Source organism: Zonotrichia albicollis, chromosome 27 (genome assembly GCF_047830755.1).
Source record: "Zonotrichia albicollis isolate bZonAlb1 chromosome 27, bZonAlb1.hap1, whole genome shotgun sequence".
Classification (NCBI taxonomy): Eukaryota; Metazoa; Chordata; class Aves; order Passeriformes; family Passerellidae; genus Zonotrichia; species Zonotrichia albicollis.
This window is the reverse complement of record NC_133845.1, coordinates 1,062,226-1,084,703: the sequence shown is the minus strand read 5'-3', so window position 1 is coordinate 1,084,703 and position 22,478 is coordinate 1,062,226. Positions and strand designations below refer to the sequence as shown.

At 57.6% G+C, this 22,478-nt stretch overlaps 1 protein-coding gene across 2 annotated transcripts in view; it reads left to right on the top strand.

Moving 5' to 3' along the window:
- Nucleotides 1-387: 387 nt before the first annotated feature.
- DSCAML1 (DS cell adhesion molecule like 1) overlaps nucleotides 388-22,478 on the top strand; it is a 96,626-nt gene continuing 74,535 nt past the window's right edge. Inside the window, exons 1-3 of one of the 2 annotated variants that reach the window (XM_074559476.1) lie at nucleotides 388-587; nucleotides 9,132-9,449; nucleotides 12,126-12,272. In XM_074559476.1, coding sequence (XP_074415577.1) covers nucleotides 545-587; nucleotides 9,132-9,449; nucleotides 12,126-12,272 — 508 coding nt within the window. In that variant the 5' untranslated portion in view covers nucleotides 388-544. The remainder of the gene's footprint in view (nucleotides 588-9,131; nucleotides 9,450-12,125; nucleotides 12,273-22,478) is intronic. The other variant, XM_074559477.1, reaches the window with a different exon arrangement.

Sequence of the window (22,478 nt, the reverse complement as noted above, 5' to 3'; positions counted from 1 at the left end):
GCTCACCTGGGGCAGGGCTGCAGGGCACAGGGAATAGGGCTCACCTGGGGCAGGGCACAGGGCTCACCTGGGGCAGGGCACAAGCCTCACTGGGGCAGGACTACAGGGCACAGGCCTCACCTGGGGCAGGACACAGGGCACAGGGCTCACCTGGGGCAGGGCACAGGGCTCACCTGGGGCAGGGCACAGGGCACAGGGCTCACCTGTGCTGCTTTGCGGGGATGGGGCAGCGCCAACCGGGGCTGGCGGCCCGGGGACGGGGGCGAGCGCAGCTCGGGGGCTCTGCCAGCCCGGGCGCACGCCGAGGAGGAGGAGGAGGAAGGGGCTCGGCCGGCGGGGGCCGCGGCCGCCCCCAGCCCTGCGCGGCGCGGGGGGGGCGGGCGCGGGCGGGAGCCCGGCCCACGGGCGGGAGCGGAGCGGGGCGGAGCGGGAGCGGCGCTGGGCACCTCAGCCGGGCTGGCAGCGGCGGCAGGAGCGCGGCACGCCGGGGCACCGCACCTCCGCAATTGCGCCGCAGCCCGGGGCCAGAGCTGCTCTGTATGGCATGTGGCTGGTAACTTTTCTCCTGCTGTACTCTTTGCCGAAAGGTACGTGCGGACGGCGGCGGGGGCGGCGGGGGTCCCCGGCAGTGGCACCAGGCGGGTGGCACCGGCTGCGCCCTCCCCGGGGCTCTCGGTGCTCCGACTCTCGGTCCGGCATCTCTCGGTGCGCCCTCCCCGGCGTCCCGGGGCTCTCGGTGCGCCTTCCTGCGCTCTCGGTGCACCCTCCCCGGGGTCCCGAGGGTCTCGGTGAGCCCTGATGGGATCTCGATACGCCCTCCCCGGGGTCCCCGGGCGCTCGGTGCGAGGTCCCGGGGCTGTTGCTGCGCCTTCCTGAGCTCTCGGTGCGCCCTCCCCGGGGTTCCGCGGCTCTCGGTGCCGCGCTCCCGCTGCGCCCTCCTGAGTGCCCGGGATTGTCGGTGCGCTCTCCGGGAGCGCTCGGCCCGGACGGCGCGGCGGGGAGCGGGGCTCGGAGCGCGGAGCGGGGCTCGGGGTGCGGAGCGATGCCGGTCGGTACCGGCGGGGCTCGGAGCGCGGAGAGGGGCCGGTCGGTACCGGAGCTGCCCGGGGCTCGGAGCGCGGGGCTCGGAGCGGGGCCGGTCGGTGCCGGTGCCGCGCGGGGCTCGGAGCGCGGGGCTCGGATCGCGGAACGGAGCCAGTCGGTACTGGCGCTGTGCGGGGCTCGGGGTGCGGAGCGATGCCGGTCGGTACCGGCGGGGTTCGGAGCGCTGCGCGGGGCCGGTCGGTGCCGGCACATCCCGGAGCGGCTCCGCGGCGCAGCCCCCAAGGCGGCGGTGGCAGCCGCGGCCGGGACCCCGCACCGACGGGCGCAGCATCCCGCGGCGGGGCCTCGGCGGGACCGAGCGCTCCGCGTCTCCCGAGCGCTTCTCAGTCTGATCCCGTCGGCAGGAGAAACCCAGCCGTGCCTTAAAATTCGCATCCTTCCCCCTAGGAACGCTGCGTGAAGTGTAACCCAACGGCTTGACATCAATCAGATTATAGATAAATCATAAATGTGGGGAGGGGGGGGGGGATGGGGAGAACCGTGGAATAAGCGTGTCAAGGAGACACACGCTGGAAGATTACGGATTAATTTAAAGTTGGGCATTAAGTGGATGCTGCCCACATCCAGCGAGGTGATACTCTAAGCGAATCTCTGCTCTAGATGCAATTAAAGAGAGGCAGGAGCTGCGTGGAGCACGGGCACTTAAATCCCACTGCGTTTGTTACAACAATCGATCCGTGTTACATAAAGGAATTGCCCATTTCCGGATCTGCGGGAATTTTTAATTATGTTTCTGTAATAAATTACCTCTTTGCCCACGACCCGACCTGCGGATGCGGGTGCTGGAAGCGCCCACCTCTTGGAAAATTGTCTGCTCGGAGGATGTAAAATGACATTTGCCCTAATTATCGTCTCTGACATTTGAGAACAGCGAGGGGGAAATTTTAGGAAATGAGGAAAGTGAAAGAAAGGGGACAGAGCTGCCTCCTTGCATGAGACCTCTCTCGCTGCCCATTACCCCGTTAGCTGAATGTTAATCCAATGAAAAATATTTACTGAGCTTTAATAGGGCACCCTCTCCAGTTGTGCGGTGATGATCAATTATTCCATCAATTATTAATTATGGAATAGCTGCTTTATTCGAGCTGGGGTGAAGCTGCTTTTGGGAGCTTTCCCCAAAATCGCTATTGTGCTTCAGATCTGCTGAGCTGAACGTGCCAGCGTCTGCTTTGCTTACATTTGCATTTTTTACCGTGCTAAAAGGAAAAAAGCAAACCTGGAAACAAATAACCGTCGAGGATGCCATGATTCCTTTCGACCCCCAGTAGTCAAAATAATAAAGAGCTGCATTGGTTTATTGCTTTTTGCATCTTTTCAGCCCCAGCTTCTTGGAAAAGGGATCCCTTCCCACAGAGCTATCTCTTTGGAGAGGAGCAAATTAAAAGACTCCATTAGCACAACTCCTCGTGGCCTCATTTTACATTTTATTTCTTAAAAAAAAAATAAATTAAAAAAAGGAGAAATCTTCAGCATTGAGCAGTCCTGGTGATGCAAAGTGTTAACATGAAGCGGTTCCAGAGAGAGGACAGCAATACAATGGAAGTTTCATTAGAATAATAGGATAAAAAAAAATGAATTGCTTAATGCATGATAAACCTTTCAGATACTTAATATTTCTGGGCATCGAAGCGCATCCTTTTAACGTGCTCCTGCTGTAGAACAAGAGCTCAAGTAGAAACCGAAAGCAGATAAACATTTGATCCGAGGGACCCCTGAAGTTTAGAAATCCCTTGATGGGCTGTAGCTGCTTATTTCTGCCCCTGTTTATGAAATAAACAGAAATGGGTGCTTGGCGAGCGGAGAGTTGAGCAGCGAGATGCTCTGGCAGGCAGAGGGGAGGCGAGTGGTGTGATGGGGAACGGACTGGCCACAACTGCGAGGCTGGGAGCCAGGGAAGCGTCTCCCTGCGTGATGTTGCTGGATGGTTCTGCCGCCTGATTTATATTGGCATTATATTTACATGATGTTCCCGCGCTGGGCGCAGCGAACGGTGCAGCTCGCGGCTTCTAATCTCTCCCATCTCGGCCCCCCAGTGTGGCACAGCGCTCGTTTGTCTCTGAAATGAAACATGGAAACCTCATTAAATGCACGGAGGAGAAGCCTGCAGTGCTCAGCTCCTCGCCGTGCCCGGCGCTTGTTTATCCTGCCAAAATTTCCCAGCACCAGGAGCCGCCATGGCAGCTCGCCCAGAGCCGTCACCTGGCGTGGGCTTTGGGCAGCTCCTGCCCTGGCATGGCCAGCGGGTAAAGGCACCCTGGCGCTCCTGGGTGTTCGTGCTCTGCAGGAGGAGGCTGTGCCTTGTGCGAGGGGCGAGTGCCAGGGGTGTGATGTGGAGCAGCCCTTGTGGGGCTGGGGGCTGCCTGGGAGCTTGGGGCACGCCTCGGGGCAGCCGTGGCTCCAGGATCTCAGTGTTGGGGTGCCAGGATCTGTGCCCTGTGTGCCAGGGGATGGATGGGCAGCGCTCCGTCCTTGTCTGGAGCAGCTGGCGAGCCGAGGGCGAGGATGGAGCTGGGAGTCTTTGTGGCTTTGTGGAATCCTGACATGGCAGCAGGCGAGGCAGAGCCGCGCCTCGGGTGGCACGGAGGCACCTCAGAGCCGAGCAGGCAGCAGCCACACGGTGCCACTTCCATGGTGGCACCAAGGAGGAAGGCGCTGGGTCACCGCAGCCGCTGCCACGCTGCCGTTCGGGGAGGATGTGCAGGGGCAGCACGGGGTGCAGGGCGTTCCTTGCCTCTGGAATCTCGGCCATAGCCAGCTCTTGGTCTTTACATAACCACGGTTTGGGAGTCACCCTCTCCCTGCTCGTGCATCCCGCAGAAATATCCCCCAGCAGGCGCAGGCTGCCGCCATCATCCGCCAGCAGAGCCCTACCCAACGCTCAGGAATTCCATTTCCAGCTCCTGCTGCTCCCAGCTGCTCTGGGAAGGGCTGCAGCAGCGGCTCCTGGCCCTGAGAGGGGACCCAGCACGGCTTGGAGGGCACGGGGAGGAGGTGAGGGGCTGGCAGGGCTTGCCCAGATGTGTTCTCTGTTGGCTGCCTGGTGGCAATCCTGCTCTCCACCTTGCAAAGCCACCGAGTGGGTTGTGCCTGTGGGAGCACGGCCTGGCCATGGTGCAGGGAGCCAAGGCCAGGTGTGTGTGGCCTCTGCTGTGTCCCCTGCCCACCCCTTGTGCTCGCTCCTTTGACCTCCCTGGGGACACGGGGCTGTCCCTCTGGCTGGGCAATGTCACCAGATGTCCCCTTGGCACCTCAGGCGTTGTGTCAGCATGGCCAAGGTGTGGAGATGGCTCTGGAATGGGAGGGCTCGTTCCTCACCTGTGTCCCCTGGGCTCATTCCTCACCCCCAGGCTGGGGGCTCGGGCTGTGGGGGGTGCCCAGCTCTGGGCCAGCCCTGTGTGGACGGTGTGGTGGGGCTGGTGCCCCTCAGGAGCAGCCAGGGGAGGTTCTGGAAGCAGGAATCCGGCCGGGAGAGCTTTCTTTCCCAGGCAAGGGTTACAGCCTCAGCCTGGGTGCTGGCGTAATCGCTGGAGGTGGTTCAGGCCCTAATTTCCATGCAGATGCATTAAGGAGCAGGCACTTGGAGCACGTTTGAGCCGTGCCCTTACCCACAGAGGACCAGAGGCAGGCTCTCCTTTGCTCCCTCTCGGCTTTGTCACCTCGGGAAGGACCATGGTGCTCGAGCCAGAGGGTCTGTGCCACCATGGTGGGACCCTGTGGAGCCAAATTGAAGTGCCAGGGCAGGGAAGATGCTGTCGCAGGTACCTGCTCTGTGCTGGGCACCACTGAACGCCCCAGGCCCTGCTTGGCATTTCCTGACACCATTTCCACCCATCTGAGACCAGTGCCTGAGTGCAGGAGTCACAGCTTTAACCCTCTAGGCTGGAATACAGTGAGGAGGTGACATCTCAGGAGGGTGTGCTGATCTCCCAGACACCTCTGAGCTCTCTTTAGAAGGGACCAGCCTCGGTGCTTCCTCTCCTCATCCTTCCAGGAGCTTGGCAGTGCCACCTCCCGCTCCATCAGCCCCAAGGTCACTCCCTTGGTTGGCACAAAGGCTGTGAAGGTGTCCTGGGGATGAGGGCTTGGAGGGAGCTGGTTTGGGGAAGCTCCTCCAGCGTTCTCTGCGTGCAGGGAGGGTGTGATGGAATCTCTGCCCTCTCTTCAGCATGGAGGGACCATCAGGACCTGCAGGGAGGGTGTGATGGAATCTCTGCCCCCTCCTCAGCACGGAGGGACCACCAGGACCCACCACCCACCCGCAATTCCCAGCGCGGTGCGTGCCAGGCTTGGGTTCGCCCTCTCCTTGAGCAGGGCAGGTGTCAACCACCCTTAATGAGGATAATGAATGAGCTGCGAGGTGGCCATTAGCCTGCTGCTCTCCTCAGCATCCCTGCAGCCCGGCTTGGTCCCTTTGGTCCCTGCTGGTCCCTTTGGAGCCCCAGGGGTGGGGTTTATCTGGGGGGGCCCCGGCAGGTCCTCACCAGGCTCAGAGAGGGCTGGGGTCACCATGGGGATCAGAAAACTGCTGCCAGTGGGGTAATGAGAGCTCCAGCTCAGTGCCTGCCCAGGGGATGGCACAAACCCCCCAAAACCATCAATTCTCCAGCATTTCCCGGCTCTGTCAGGTTTGCACCCAGCTAAAGCACCGTGCTCAGCTCTGAGGGGTTTGGGTGGGCTCAGGCTGGCTGGGTGCTGCCAGCACAGGTGATGGACGTGTACAGAGAGCAGGAAAAGCCTCTTATCTCGGGAGGAAGAGCCCTGGCTGGCACAGAGCCCGTCCTTGTCTGAGGCTGCTCCTAAATCTGCTTCTTAGACAAGGACGGGCTCTTCTGGGAGGTTTTGTGCAGGACACAAAACCTCACCCTAACCTTAACCTTAACCTTTCTGGGCAGGACACACACCTGCACCTCTCCCAGAGATGGTGACACATCCTGGGGACAGTTTGAGGCCCCTCTCTGGAGCAAGCAGGTGCTTGCAGAGCTTTGCTGTGTCACTGAAGGTGCTGGAGCTCGGGAAGTCCAGCCATCAAAACTGGTAAATATTCTGAAGGGATGATAGCAAAATGACTTGCTTCTCCCAGCTCGAATGGAGATATTAATATTTCAATAGCTCTGGGTTGTAATTTACCACAATTTAGGAAGATTGAACTCTGATAACTTAAAGCACCTGCCTTTCAGCGTGTCCAGCCCTGTGCTGGGCTCGGTGCAGCTCCCAGCTGGAGCCAGGCTGGGCTCCAGGCTGCCTTCCCAGCAGAATCTGTTCCAGCTCAGCTCTCCCAGCCTCCTCCCTTCAGGTTCATGTGAATTAATGCCCTCGATATGTAGGTTAGGGTCAGCACATCTGACCAGATGTGAGCAGTGATTTCTGGTTTAAAAATATTGCTGTGCTATTTCTAAATTTTTAATCTCTCCCAGTGATTTGGAGACAGTTTTATGAAACATGGAATTAGGATGGTGCTCAATGCTAAATGGTAAAGGAGATTATGAGGATTTAACTCTATACGTCTGTCACATAACTATTGCCAATCCCATAACCTCCATTTTCTATTAAAAATCCCTTTCCCCCTTTGACCTGAAAAAGCTTTATGGGTAATCTGAATTTCTCTGTTTATGAGGTATTTTTCCACTCCTCGCCCCAGCCCCTCACCCCTCCAGCTCTGAGCCCTCCTAGTGCTGCTGAGGATGAAGATGTTTTCCTGGCAGGAAACATCTTCTGGGTGCTCCAGGAGCCTTCCCAATCTGCAATATGGGATTTGGGGAGATCCTGGATGGAGCACAGGGCACAGCTGGCTGTCCTTGGTCCAAAGCCAGGCTGAAGGTGGCTTCTGCTGTGCCCTGGCTCCAGCCATCTTCTGCTCAGCTCAGGCTCAGCCACAAATAGCTCAGTGCTGCTCGTGCAGCCTTTGTTTCCCTTCCTCTGCCTGCAAATGTGCGCCTCTTTCCCTTTCATGTATTTGGGAGAAGCACCGCGCTGCTGGCATGAAGGGAAATGCTGATTCATGACGACAAACCAGCCTGGAGATGTCACAAAATGACATCTGCAGGGCCCAGCGGTGGCCCCGTGGCTCTGCAAAGGCTCGGCTGGAGCTCTGCTCCTCTGTCCGTCCGTCTTTGGTGCTCGCCAGCCAGCGAGGGAAAAACAAACGGCTTTGTCTCCTTCCACCCGCGTGTGGACACGGCGAACCCGCGCGTGGGGACACAAGGAGATGATTCTGTGACCTCCAAATGGGTTGTTGTGCGGTGGCACAGCTGGAACTCGCTACCAGCTCATCCCTTCTGTGGCACAGAGGGCTCTGAGCGGGCACAGGAGGAGCCCTGGTTGTTTATGGGGATGATGCTGTGCAGTGTGCACGGAGAGCCAGAGCGGGATGCTGAAAGAGGCGCAAGGTTGTACACCCAGCTGGGAGAAGGATGGAGAAGGGCTGGGGCGTCTCGGGGTGCCCCATCCTGAGCTGCTGAGGCTGCTGTGGGTTGGGCTGGTGGCACAGCTCCCAGGCAGGATGGGCACCTGGCTGGAGAAGGCTGGCACGGGGATGGAGCAAGCACGGACACTCAGCCAGCCCTTCAGTGTGGACACTCAGCCAGCCCCTCCTCGGGCGAGCGGAGCCCGGGTGTGCGGATGAGGCTTCTCCTTCTCCCCTGTGCTGCTCCCCTCCTCCCCAAGTTAAGGAATCGAGGTCAGGGAGGGTCCCCCGTGGCTCGTTCTGAACCGGGGCTGATCTGCTTATTGGCTCTGCGGCACCGCTCAGCCGCGCTATTAATACACCCGCCGAGGGCCCTTCCCAGATCCCTGTCCTTCCGCCCACTTGGAAAGAGTGCAGCTAAAAAAGGAAAGCGGATCTCAGTGACTGGGAGCCTCCTCTTCCTTATTTATAGCCAATTTCGCTGCCTTGGGCTGGGAGGGGGAGCTCGTGGTCCTGGAGAGTGGCAAGAGTTGGGGGCAGAGGTCCTTTCCCTACTCCCAAGAAGGGAAGTGCTGTTCTCCAGCACTGAGAGCTGCTGCTGGGCATGCAGGTGGCCACGAGCTCTGCCTGGACTGTGCCCCTGAACCCACCTCAGTGCTTGTTTGGGTGCTGCAGGGGTGCCCAGGAGAAGCTCAGGCTCAGGACAGGGTGGGTCTGGGGTCCTCTGCCTGTGGCTCTGGGAGAGGGGAGCAGCTCTGATCCCCATTTTCCAGCCCTCTATGGTTTGGGGGCAGTGGTGGGGTGGCAGGGGAGGTCTCTGCCCTGCCTGGCAGTGGTGTGCCCTGGGTGTGATGGCATTGCTGTGCTGGGGGGTCACAGCAATGTCGGGGCTGGCAGCAGGAGCAGTGTTGGTGGCTGTGCTTGGCGTGCTGTCCCCGGGGCCCTGGGTGCTCAGAGCCAGCTGGGCACCCCTGGGGAAGCCTCGGGGGCTGCCCAGAGTGCCCACCCTGCCTGCACAGCCCCTGGCTGTCCTGCCGAGGTGCCTGTGATCCCTGATCCGTGCTGGCAGCAGGAGCGCTGGCCTGTGAAGGTCCTGTGTGCTTCCAGCCGTGCACAGATGCTCTGCACTGCCCTGCTCCGCACGCAGGGCTCAGGGGCTGGGCCAGGGGTGTCTGGGCTGGGGAGGGGTCTCTGTGCTGGGAAGGGATCTCTGTGATGGGGAGGTCTCTGTGTTGGGGGGGTCTCTGAACCAGGAGGGGTCTCTGTGCCAGGGGGTTCTTTGTGCCAGGGGGAGTCTCTGTGCCAGGGGGGTCTCTATGCCAGGGGAAGGGGTCACTGTGCTGGGAAGGGTTCTTTGTGCCAGGGGTTCTCTGTACCAGGGGGTTCTCCATGCCAGAGGGGTCTCTGTGCCAGGAGGTCTCTGTGCCGGGGTCTCTCTGTGCCATGGGGGTCTCTGTGTTGGGGAGTTCTTTGTGCCAGGGGGGCCTCTATGCCTGGGGAAGGGGTCTCTGTGCCAGGGGCTCTCTGTGCTGGGGACGGTTGTCTCTGTCAGGGTGTCTCTGTGCCATCAGCACTGGCCACCCCATGGTAACCCGTGCCCTTGTGACCTCTGCTCTGCCCACAGCACGCGCTGAAGATGTCGGAACCAGCCTCTACTTTGTGAACGACTCCCTGCAGCAGGTGACCTTCTCCAGCACAGTGGGGGTGGTGATCCCCTGCCCGGCAGCAGGGTCACCCAGCGCCGTCCTCCGCTGGTACCTGGCCACAGGTGACGACATCTACGATGTGCCCCACATCCGGCACGTCCATGCCAATGGGACTTTGCAGCTCTACCCCTTCTCGCCATCAGCCTTCAACAGCTTCATCCACGACAACGACTACTTCTGCACCGCGGAGAACTCGGCTGGCAAAATCAGGAGCCCCAACATCCGTGTTAAAGCAGGTGGGAGCTGCCTGTGGGCACCGGGCTGGGCACCAGGGGCTGGTTCCTCCCTGCTCTGCTCCATCAGGGGCACAGCCAAGGCTGCTGCCTTGGTTCCTGCAAGAGGATGGAGCAGGGAGAAGGGCAGAGCACGGGCTGGGATGTGCAGAGTGGGATGCGCAGGGTGGGACGCGCAGGGTGGAATGCACAGCGGGGAGCGGGCCTGGGGCTGCAGGAGCAGCTGAAGGAGCAAAGTGCTTCACCTGCAGGGGATCACCTGTTCTCCTGGTGGCTCTGCTGGTGGCTGTGCCCCCTGAGTGCAGCCGAGGTGCTGACCCAGCACAGCCCAGTGTCTGCAGGTGTCTGGGCTGGTGGTACCCGGGCAGGCACCCTTTGGCAGGGCACAGACGGGCACCGCGCCCTTGCCAGGCTGTCTGTGGATGTGGAACACGAGGAGGTGGATTGGAGGTGCCCAGTGAGTGTCTGGGGAACGTGGTGTGGCTGCAGCCTGGTGGCAGGAGAGTTCCTCTCCCTCTGAACCGGGATTGTCTGGCCCAACCCCTTATCGAGGCTTTTCCCAGCTCTGAGAGGGGCTGGGCCACATCTGTCCATACAGGGGGCCCCCTCAATGTCCCACAGCCTGGTTCCCACTCAGCCTCAGCTTGCCAAGGCTTAATAAGAACCAAAAAAATTAAATAAATAATAAAAAAATAGGAGGAATATGGCAAAGAGCTGATTCCAAAAGCCATTATAGTAAATTATTGACCAGGCTGAGGAGGGCTAATAGCCCAGGAATGGCTTCATTATGTAACCTATTAAAAGTGGGGCTAGCAGAGGGAACGTGACAGAAGTGACTACAGGGTTTTTTATTTTAATACCTTGTACTGTGGAGTAAATTGGTATTAACCCCCTTCTGCAGAGTGAATTATTTACCAGCACTCTCGGGTTACCTATAAACCACAGCATGGTGGAGGAGCAGATGGGGTGTAGTAAATGTAGAGCTGCTGCTCTCCTCGTGTAGGCACGGCAGGGCTGGCTCTGCTGGGATCACAGAGAGCTGCTCTGGGATCACAGAGAGGGAATTCTGGCTGGGATCACAGAGGGGATCCTGGCTGGGATCCCTCAGAGCTGTCCTGGGATCACAGAGAGGGGATCCTGGCTCTCACCCCCTCTCCACCCAGGGCAGAATGAGCCCTGCTGCTGGGCTGGGAGCTCAGCCTCCCCCTCATTAGCAGATGTGGGTGTCCAGTGGGGCCACCAGGATGGCTCCAGCTCCCGGAGCTGCTCTGCCTTTTCTGGCAGGGGAAATGGCTGTGGAGCATTCCCCAGCTGCTGCTGCCTCCTGGCCATCCCACATCCCAGTCACTCTCCAGTGCTTCCTAATGGCAGCGCAGCGCAGGGAGCCAATTACAGCTGGAGAAAGCAAGCAATAAAATAAAATGCACTGGAAACTGAAATATGGAAATATTTCTGAAACTGAAAATCTGAGGGGAAAAAAAATCTCTGGAAGTCTTGGGCAAGCTGTTGGCGAGCACATGGAGCAAATTTCTCCAGCCAGGGGAGAGGTTTAGGTGGGCTGGTTGTGGCTGTGTGTTGATCTCCTGGGGGTTATTCCTGCAGGCAGGAGAAGCCTGGGGCTGGTGCAGCTCAGGGATGCAGTGGGGCTGTCCCCAGCTGGGTGCTCGTGGTGGCAGGGAGCATTCAGAATGTTCCTGTGCTCCCTGCTGGCCTTTAAAGCCTGTGAATAAACCTCAGCTCCAGGTGATTAAGGAAGCTTTTGCCGGTTAATCAGCTTTGGCTCTGCAGCCCCTTTCCGTGGCACATCCCTGAGCAGGGACCCTGAAAGCCCAGAACCCAGGGTGGGGATGCTGCCACCCCCTCACTGCTCTGTCCACAGGGACATCCCACCCAGGGAAAACACCTTGCTGCTGGGGAGGAGGGCTTTCCTTCCTGCTGGGGCTGCTGAGGGCCTTGCTGAGCTGCTCCTGCTCTGGCCAGCTGTCAGATGACAAAGTGAATGTGTGTTTGTCATTGTGCCAATCGTCTCCATGTCCTACAGGGCACAATGTTTGTCACTGTAAAAAGAGAGCTGCCTTCAACTGCATTTTGTGCTTAAATTTCAGGGGTTTGTGGTGGCTGTGTTGCTGGGGTTGGTGGCATCTCTTTGTCTTGCTGGAGAGGGTGAGGAGGGTCCCTCTCACCCATGGGGGCTCCTGGAGCGCTGCTGCTGGTCCAGGGAGCAGCACGGAGCTGTCAAAGGGGTGTGCACCTCCCTGAGAAACAGGGCAATGCTGGGAACATGGAAAATTGTCATTGCTTGCCTCAAATGTCCCTGCAGTGTCTTTAGGGTGGTCCCTGGCTCTGTGCCACGGGCTGTCCCTCCCAGGATGCATTTTCAGCATCCAGGGGTGAAACGCACATCACAACCACAAAATGTCATCGGTCCCCACGCTGAGTCTGGCACGCTCAGGTGACACTGGGGACAGTGGCAGGTGCCAGCAGCAGGACCTGGCCAGGTGTGCCTCTGTCCCACGGCCAGCAGAGAATCCCCTCCTTCCATCCCTGGGAAGGTGCTGGGGAAGGAGGCAGCGTGTGGCTGGGTGGGTTGGTTTGTTTGGGAAACGTGGGATTCTAGCAAAAGGAAGTGTGTTTTCCTGCAGCACTGTCACGCTACCAACCATCTGCTCTCCCCCACAGTTTTCAGGGAGCCGTACACCGTTCGGGTGGAGGACCAAAGGTCGATGCGTGGAAACGTGGCTGTTTTCAAGTGCCTCATCCCCTCCTCAGTGCAGGAATACGTTAGCGTTGTGTCCTGGGAGAAAGACACCGTTTCTATTGTCCCAGGTAAGAGAGGAGCGCCTGTTCTCTGGAAATCCGACCTGCTCTGCCATGGGGACGTTTGCTGTCGTGGAGGCTCTGGTTTTTGGAGGGTCTGGTTTTTGGGAGGGTCTGGTTTCTGGCTTGTTGTCTGTGCCTGTGCTGCCCAGCAAAGGCTTTCAGGGGTGATTTGGCAGCTCCAGGCTGGGAAGTGCTGCTGGTGTGAGCACAGTGAGGTGCCCGGGCTCTGTGGGTGCTCTGGCCGTGTGTCCCTGGGGTGAGGGATGCTCAGTGTGGTTTTGGCAGCACTCGTGTCCTGTCCTGGTCTCTGCAGGGTGTGTTGGGTACCTGGCACTGGCACCTGGATAACAGCACCTGCCCGTGCTGCCTGTGTCTGAGTGCTGCAGCCAGGGCTGCTGTTTGTCCTGTCATGGTGATGCTCCAGTCAAAATTCCACCTTTTCTTGTCAGTTTTCACTGATTCAACCATGGGGAAAGGAGCTCGGTCAAAACGCCATCACCTCCCTGTTCCCTGTGATGGAACCTGCTTGGCCAGCCTGTCCCATGTCCCTGCCTTGTGCCAGGGCTGTGTCCCACCCCGAGCTGCCTTCCCTGTGTGGGGAAGGGACAGCATCCCCCACCTAAGGGACTCTGCAGGCCCAGCTGGTTTTCCCTGGGTGTTTCCCTGTGATTTTTTGGCAGCTGTTCCTGCCTGGCTGTGGCAGGCTCAGGCCAGCTCCGTGTCCCCGTGCCCCGGGGTGACCTCGTGGCTCCTCCACGGAGCCGCTGTCGATGCACACACAGCGTGTGTGAGCTGCTGCTGGAGCAATCAATACCTGCGTCCCCCGGGGCACCCGCAGGGAATTAAAGGATTTGGCCCAAAGTGAGTGCTCTGCGCTTGATATTTGCTCACAGGTCAGAAAGTCTCAGTGCTGCTCCACATCTCAGTGCTGCCATCAGGAGCAGGGCTGGGGCTGCAGGAGGAGCTGAAGGAGCAAAGTGCTTCACCTGGAGGGGGTTACCTGTTCTTCTGGGGGCTCTGCTGGTGGCTGTGCCCCCTGAGTGCAGCCGAGGTGCTGACCCAGCACAGCCCAGTGTCTGCAGGTGCCTGGGCTGGTGGTACCTGGGCAGGCACCCAGGGGACAGATGGGCACTGTGCCCTTGCTCGCCTGTTGTGGATGTGGGAACACGAGGTGGATTTCTGTGTGGTGAGTGGGAACAAGGAGCTGGTGGTGCCCATTCCCTGAGGTGTTCTTAATGCATTCTGGGCAGTGCAGGTGATGCTCTGTGAGAACAACCAGGTGGATTTCTGTGTGGAGTGTGGCAATGAGGAGGAGTTGGCAGTGCCCATTCCCTGGGGTTCTCTTGGTGCATTTTGGGCAGTGCAGGCGATCCTCTTTGGGAACACGAGGTGGATTTCTGTGTGCCCATCCCCTGGGGTGCCCTTGGTTCATTTTGGGCAGTGCAGGTGATGCTCTGCCCGCTGTGGGTGCTGCCTTTGGTGGGTGGCACTCCAGGTCCATCAGCAGGACAGCCTGGGCTGATGTTTGCTGTGTGATTTGGGATCCTTTGCTCCGTGGTTTGGGATCCTTTGCTCCGTGGTTTGGGATCCTTATCTCTGGGATTCTGGAGGATGGAGCCCATGTGGCCAGCACCCTCAGTGGTGGAATTGCCAACTGAGCATCCCTGCACTCGCGTGATCCCAACCAGGCTTGCTCCCCAGTTTGCTGTGGCAGTGGATTTTTTAATATGATGATTTAATTAGGGTGGAACGATTTTAACATTCTAAAGCAATAATTACCCTAAAGACAGAACATATAAATTGTGTTACAGTGCAGAGTCAACACAAGCAAACATGTTTTGCCGTTGGATTACAAATATAGTATCTGCCTGAAGCTTTTTTTTTGTTGTTGCTGGTGTGTTAGAGCTAAAAGTGGCTTTGCTGTTACCAAAAATATGTTTTTCCCTGACCTCTGCTGAACCTCTGCGTCTGCCCTGATTCTGAGCGAGGAGGATGAGGGGAGGGGACGGGCTGGAGGTGAGGAGGGCTGCGATGTGCTGCTGAGCCCTGCTGCTCTCAGAGATGGGTTCTGGGTGAGACTCTGGGTGTGCAAGGGCAGCACCACTGCACCTGAGCTCTGAGTGTGCTCACAGCTGCCTCTGGAACGGGCCAGACCTGCTGCTTTCCCCAGAACTTTGCTCTGGTGCTCCCTGTGGAGGGCTGGGCATCCTCCCAGCAGGGCAGGAGCAGTGCTGATGTGCAGAGCAGGGAAAATCTCCATCCGCGCTTCTTGGTGGCACAAAGCTCTTTCTAAGTGACTATTGTAATAGGAAATGTGTTTTCCCCAACCAAACCAAGACACCTGCAGCTGAGAAACAGGGGCACAAGTGTTTCCCCAAGGCTGCTCCTGTGAACTCAATCTCTGCCTCCGCATGTGGCTGAGGGGAAATTTTTGTGAGCTTTCTCGGGTTCTAGGAAGAAATTCTGCTCTGGCACAGGGTGCCCAGAGCAGCTGTGGTGCCCCTGCATCCCTGGCAGGGTCCAAGGCCAGCTTGGAGCAGCCTGGGACTATGGAAAGTGTCCCTGCCCATGTTAGGGGGAAGAACAAGGTGGACTTTAAGTTCTCTTACAACACAAATTGTTCTTTAATTCAATATCTGAATAATCTTTTATTTTCCTTAATTAGGATTACAGGGCTCCCAACCTCTGACATTTTTTCAGACGTCACTGCTCTTTTGGTGGGTGCAGAACCTTTTGGTGGTGCCCTGCTGGTGAGATCCCAGCTGGAGAGAGCTGCCTCCCTCCCTGGGATGTGTGTGATGAGTTTTGCTGTTTGGTTAACTCGGCAACGCCGTAACAGACCCTGAAATCAAAGATAAACTCTTTATGGCAGGTTATCCCGCACGTAAATCATCATTAGCGCAGCTCATTTTTGTTTAGTGCCCACCTGACTCTGCTGCTGTGTGTTTAGAGAAGCCAAGGGTTGCGGGGAAATTACAGGCTGCTCAAAAACCCATTTGCCTCGCTGGTGCTCACATCAGAATCAATCTTGCCTCGTGCTCCAGCCTTGCCACAGCCACAGGGCTCTGCTGCTGTGCCTGGGAGGGCAGCCCTGGTGACAGGGGGACAGTCACACCTCGGATCCTCTGCTCCTGGTGTGTGCTGGAGGGGCTGGATGGAGCCCAGCAGCTGAGCAGGGAGTTTCACACCCCCCTCACCGCTCTGCCATAGGGTGAGAGTGAGAAAATCCTGCTGCAAGCTGCTTCAGGACTCTGCGCTGTAAACAGCTCTTCTTTTGTGATTTTGCTGTGATTTCCTGTGGCAGTGGTGGCAGTGTGGAGCCCAGGTGTGTGTGGGGGTGCCTGTCCAGCTGCAGTTTGCAAACACAACGTGGGGAGCTGCTGGTGACCCCACCAAGGGGGGTTTGAGCAATTCCAGCCCCTCCTCAGCTGTTCCAGGTACTCATTTGGGCACTGCTTGGCTGCAGTTTGCAGAAACAATGCAGGGAGCTGCTGGTGACCCCACAAAGTGGGTTTGGGCAATCTCAGCCCCTCCTCAGCTGTTCAAGGTGCTCATTTGGGCACTGCTTGGCTTTTGCAGCCCTCTGAGCACACATGTGCCCATGGGCTCGCACCCAAACCATCCCCAGCTGGCTCAGGGATGTCGCTGTGCCCAGTTTTGCCTTGTTTAGGGATATCCCTGTGCCCAGGGATATTCTTGTGCCTTGCTGGGCACAAATGCCACCTCTGCATGCTATGCCAGTGGGGCACACATCTCTGTGGCCGGTGAGGGCAGTGGGGTTTGGAGCACTGAGCATTACCAGCCTGGCAAACCCTGAGCTGAGCTGTTATTTGCTGCCTCAGTGCTGTGTACTCGATAGGGGAAAAATCTAAATAGAGCACTTGTCAAGGTAGCAGAGTTTCTGAGGGTGCTGCTGCCTTTGTCACCAGCCTAACACAAATTCTCTGAGGGCTGTGCAGATGAGGATGTACTTAGTCACTGGTTATCCACAAAGCCTTTTCTCTGGAAAGCAAAACGTGAAGCTTGCCAGAAGGAAGGAGCTAAAAAAAAAAAAAATAAAAAAAAAATTGAGTTCTGTGAAGTTTTAGACGTGTTTTGGTGTGTGCTGTGGGCTGAGCCTTTCAGGAGTTTCCAAAATATCTCTGCCTGAGTGAATCTGTTTGTGGTGCTGCAGCTGTGAGCTGTGCCTGCCCTGTCTGTCCCATTCTCAGATGTCCCCAGGGCTGGCTGGGGGCACTTTCTGGGGTCCTCAAACTCCCCTGAGCAGCCCCTGGGTGGTTGGGCAGTGAAGGGACAGCAGCTCTGCACGGTTCCATGGGATCAATGCCCCCACAATGTTTTCTGTGCTCTGCTGCACCTGGTCAGTGCTGCTCTGCATTTCTCTGAGATTACAGAGATGGAACTGCACAGAAACCCCACTGTAATCCATCCCAGGGCTGGTGAGAGTCCAGGATCAGGCAGGAGGCTGCATTTCTGGAGGTTCTGTGATTTATTTCTGGGATTTCTGGGCACAGCATTCCCCCTGGGCGGGTGCTGCGTGCCCAGGGACACGGCAGCATGAGCCATGGGGATAATCCAGCATTGTCCTTGTGTCAATGGGCTCATTCTGGGGCACACCAGGCTCCTGTTCCTGGGGAGGAGCTGGGACAGAATAAACACTCCCTTGCCAGAACCTTTCCCCTGTCAGGACCTTTCCTTTGTCAGAACCTTTCCCTGTCAGAACCTTTCCCCTCTCAGAACCTTTCCCCTGTTGTCAGAACTTTTCTCCTGCCTGAACTTTTCCCCTCTCAGAACCTTTCCCCTCTCAGGACCTTTCCCCTGTCAGAACCTTTCCTATGCCAGGACCTTTCCCCTGCCAGGACCTTTCCCCTGCCAGGACCTGTCCCCTGCCGGCCTGCAGATCTCCAAAGGTGCCCTGGCTTCTCCCCCATCCTTGCCACCCTCTCTGGCTGCGACATGTGCCCAGACCTGTTACAGAGGGAAGTAGCTCCAGGCGTTATTCTCACCAAGTGGGGTGAGATTCTGTCTGAAATCATTTCATCCTTCCCCAGAGACTTGGCGTGAATTTTATCTAATCGCCATGGCAACAGATAAAAAAAGGTGTGAGCACATCTCCTTTTGCTGTGATAATTCAGATTTATATATTCAGATCAGATTGGAGTTAGAGATTTTAAAAGGAGCAGATGCAGCAGAAGGTGTGACTGCAAATAATGTGGCGAGAACGTTTGATGATCCTGCCCTTTAAGAGGGGAGAGCGCTCTCCCGCAGGTTTTTTTGGAATATAATTATTCCATCAAATCCACTTTAACAAGGACTCATTACAGCCCCGATAATGCAGAGTCACGTTGGAGACAATCTCCACACGCATGCACACACGGCGCACGCAGGGACCACAACAAGTAAACAGCAGCCAGGGCTCAGCCCCGAGACCAGGGGCTGTCCCGGCGTCCCTGTCACCTCCCGGTGTCCCTGTCACCTCCCGTGCCCCAGTCCCACAGCCCCAGCCTGGCCAGCCCTGCAGCAGGACCCCGGAGGGGATTTGGGGACACTGAGCTGCTCCTGTCCCAAGCCAGAGCTGGCGGCAGCATCTGCAGGAAAGGGGAGCTTGGCTGAGAGCAGCAACAGCAATCACACACTCGTGGGATGGTTTGGGCCAGGAGTGACCTCAGAGCACCCAGCATCCCAGCATCCCAGCCCTGCCATGGGCAGGGACACCTCTCACCATCCCAGGTGGCTCCAAGCCCCAGTTCCAGCCTGGCCTTGGGATGGGGCAGCCCCAGCTGCTCTGGGCACCTTTAGGGCACCTCCGGCCCCCCTGAGCAGCAGCTCTGCCATAGGAAGGGATGAACAGCAAGCACAGAGAGGCTGGGATGGGTCCCGGAGGGTCTGCAGATCCCACGGGAGGCAGGGGGGCTGTAATCCCCCTCCAGGAGCGCAGAGAGCAGGAGCAGGGAGAGATCAGCTGGAGGGCAGGAGAGCAGGAAGGATCTGCTGCTCTCCTGGGTGCCAGGGTGATCCTCTGTGCTGGGATTCAGCGCTCCAGTCACACTGGAAGGCACAGAGGCTTTTCAGGCAATGGCCAGGAGGGTGGGGACACGAGGGAAGCCCCCTGGAGCACCCCACTGATGCCATGGGGAGAAGGAGAGTGATGTGGGCAGGAGGGGGTGAGCCTCAGAGGTGTCTGGGCTCCCCTGGAGTCACTCCTGGAGTGCGCACTGCGCATCCCTTACATTTATTTTTAATTTAAAAATAAATTGAGAGGATTCTGTGCTCTGACCAGCCCCCAGAGAAAGCTGTGGGGCACAGTGGAGCTGAGCTCTGATGAAACCTGGAGCCTCAGGTGTGCCTTGCTGAGCCCAGCACCCTCCTGCCTGGCCCAGAACCAAGTCTGGAGCATCCAGGTCCCTGCTGAACCACATGGGCCGTGATCACAGTGTCCTGTTCACAGGGCACTTGCTAAATCCTGATGCTTTTGTGCATTTTAAAGAATTTTCTGCAGGTGGAGAGCTGAAATCCTCTGGGGTGGGAGTTTCTGTAAGGCCCTGGAGCAGCCCAGGCTGAGGCTGTGGTCAGCACTGCATGCACTGGGCAGGACAGTGGGGTTGCTGGGGACTGGGGGCTCTGTATGGGGGTGCAGCCCATGATCAGCCATGGGCCACCTCCCCTGAGGGGTCCTTGGGAGTGACCCCTCTCTCTGCAGGCTGATACCAGCTTGGAATGCTCCAAAATCCACCTGAAAATTCTAGAGGAGATTGAAACACAGAATATGGGGAGCTGGAGGGGACCCACTGAAATCCAGCTCATTGCTGTGCTCAGGACAGCCCTGATCAGCATCCCAATAAAACAGCGGAGCCAGCTCAGAGCTTGGGGCCTGTTGGCATGTGCAGGTGTCCAGGCAGCCCCATTCTGTCCTTTCCACCTCTATTTAAATGTCATTTACGAGGCAGGAGCTGCTGCTGGCTCCTGTCCTGCTGCCCCAGGTCTCCCATGGGAGCAGAGCCTGCCTGGGCAGTAATTGCTGCAGCAAAGCCCAGTGATGTGAGAGCTGCACAGGTCAGAGCTGTCCCACAGCACATGTTTGTGTGAGCCTGAGCCCTTCCCTGGGGCCTGAGAGATACAAAACAACAGGCTCAGAAGGACTGGCCAACCTGCAGTAACAGCAACCAAAGCTGCCACCACCCTCCACTCCGGCCTAATCAAAGCCTGCTTAGGATCATTCGCCTTATCCATCCTCATCATCCTCATACCCACATACAGAAACAACCAATGGCCCTGACCTTTGTGAAAACCAGCACATCCGGAAAATCATCAATGACACCTTAATCAACCTCTCAGCACCACCAAACATCTCAACATGGTGAAACTTCGGGTCTCTATTAGATGTTTGCCTTATCATTCAAATCGTCACAGGTCTTCTGTTAGCCATGCACTGCACAGCAGACACCAACCTGGCCTTTTCCTCCATTGCCCACATGTGCTGAGATGCACAGCCAGAGCCAGCACAGCCCAGGGACAGGAGCTGAGCACGGCCAAAGCCATCATGGACCAAGGGACAGGAGCTGAGCACAGCCAAAGTCATCATGGACCAAGGGACAGGAGCTGAGCACAGCCAAAGCCACCCCAGCCAAAGCCACCCCAGCCCACGGTGTGCTCATCCCACAGGGCTGGGGGCTCATGGCAGGGCAGGAGCTGTGCTCTGCATCTCCCTCCCCCTCCACAGGCTCACACACATCCCCAGATGCAGAAACAATCGCGGTCATTATTCCTGCCATGGTGACAGTGACAGTGGCAGGGATGCCAGCTTCCTCACACAGACGGCTTTATTTCATCTCCTCTGCTTTTCAAAGCCTCTTTCATTTTGCATGAGGAGACAGATGTGAAGGGCTGCAGGCTGATAAATTCTGCTGCCTTATGAAAAGAGAGGGTGGGTTTTTGTTGTGGTTGCTGCTCTTCCTCCATCCCTCCCTCCCTCCCCAGCTCCCTCCCAGCCGCCTCCTGCTGTCGAGGGTGCTCCCTGCTCCAGACATGGGGACAGGGGCTGGTGTCACTGTCTCTGTGGGATGGGCAGGGCTGGTGTCACCTCCATGGGACAAGCAGGGCTGGTGTCACTTCTCTGGGATGGGCAGGGCTGAGTGCCCAGGGCTGGGTTTTGGGTGCAGAACCTGAGGCTGTGGTTGGAATAAACCCAAGCCCCAGGTTGGAAGTCAAGGAGCCCAGGGGTGCAGAAGCCTCCCAAAACACCTCACCCATGGGGTGGTGAGGAGCTGAGCTTTCCCAGCCCAAATCCTCATCCTCCATGTGCCAGCACAGGGCACTGAGCTCAGGGACACTCTGTGCCACCGAGGAGCAGCTGTGGCATGGGGAGGGAGCAGCCAGCAGCCCTCTGTGGGTTATGGGGAGTCTCTGCTCTGTCCCTCTGCCCTCCCCGGAGCAGGGTGGCTGCAGTGGCACCAGGGGTCCCAGAGCAGCCCCCCTGCTCCCTTCCTGCTCTGCTGACGATAGTTCAAGTTTAAAAATAAATTGCTCCATCTTTAATTGCGGTTTAAATAACTGCTTCATTTTTATTTAAATGTGGCTCTGCAAGGCTTGGAGAACAATTAGGAGAAAATACAGGGCATTGCTCTGGTGCATGTGTTCAAGCATATAATTAATTTTTTTTATTATACTGATGTTTGCCGAATCTGGAAAAAGATCTTATTGTTCCTCTTGATTCAGTCACGCAGAGGATCTACAAATACACCAGCCATTTCAGGCCTCCATGGCAGCAGCCCTGGAGCCCCACAGGGGAGGCTCCTGGGGCCCTGCCCTGCTCTGGGACCCCCCCCACAGCCCAGGCTGGGGGCTCTGGGGTCTGCAGGGTGCCAGGCTGGTGGGCACAGCCCAATGTGGGACTGCTGGATGTGCCCCAGTACCAGGCTGGGGCTGATGCATTCACCCTCAGTGCCAGGCCAGTGGGCAGAACCCAATTTGGGGCTGTTGGATGTGCCCACAGTTCCAGGCTTGAGCTGCTGGATGTGCCCCCAGTGCCAGACTGATGGGCACAGCCCAAACTGGGACTGCTGGATGTGCCCCAGTGCCAGGCTGCGGCTCCTGGATGTTCCCCCAGTGCCAGACTGATGGGCATAGCTCAATTCTGGAGATCCTGGATGTGCCCCAGTGCCAGGCTGGGGCTCCTGGATGTGCCCCAGTGCCAGTCTGGGGCTGCTGGGTGTGCCCCAGTGCTAGGCTGGGGCTCCTGGATGTGCCCCCAGCCCTTTTGCAGGATCTGGGGCTGTTTCGGTGCCCTGGGCTCACCCTGTGATGGTTTGTGCCGTTGTCAATGAGTGGTGCTGTCACAGGGCTGGGGACGTGCAGTGGAACCTCGGTGCCCACCCCAGGCACCTCCCCAGGGCGAGCTGGCCATTCAGGACCGTAAATCTCACTGACAGTCCATTGGGATTAGGTTCTAAGTGCCCGACATTGCTCAAGCGCTGCTCCAAGGGCTGGGGGAAGCTGCTGGAGCTGGCGGGCTCTGAGCTTATCAGTCAAAGGTGCTTTGCTCGGTGACAGGAGCCACTTGTGGTAAACAAGCTGCTGGCCCTTTGGACCCCTGACAATCCTTTAACCATTTATTAAAGCAGCTATGAGCTCTTCTTGGAAATGAAATCTTAATAGCGAGCGTGGCAGAGATTTTTCACAGATGGCAGCACTGCCAAAAGCAGGCATTCAAGAAAACATTCATCAAAAACATTCATTTCTTTCAAAAAGAAATTGACGTTTATAGCGTAGACAAATTTGGGACTCATTTGCTTTGCCTTTCAGTTTCTGGATTTTTAGAGGTCACGTTTTTCTGCACCTTCGAGGGTTAGAAACTGGTGTTATTTTTAACTGGAAACTGAGATTCTCGTGTGACATGGCACAAGAAATGGGGCATGTGCAGGGGCTGGGGCATGGCAGGACCTGTGCAGTGCTGGGGGATCTGCAGGGGATCACAGCACTGTGGAATATTCTCATTTGGAAGGGACCCACAAGGACCATCAAAGCTCCTGCAGAGGCACCCCAACAATCCCCCCCTGTGCCTGGGAATGTTGTCCAAACATCCCTAGAGCTGTGGCAGCCTTGGGGCTGTGACCATCCTGCCCTGGCTGTGCTGACCCTGACTGTGGTTTTGCATGCAGAGCATCCCTGGGATGGATGGTGCCCAGCTGGCCCTCCTGGTGATGCAGAGCACGG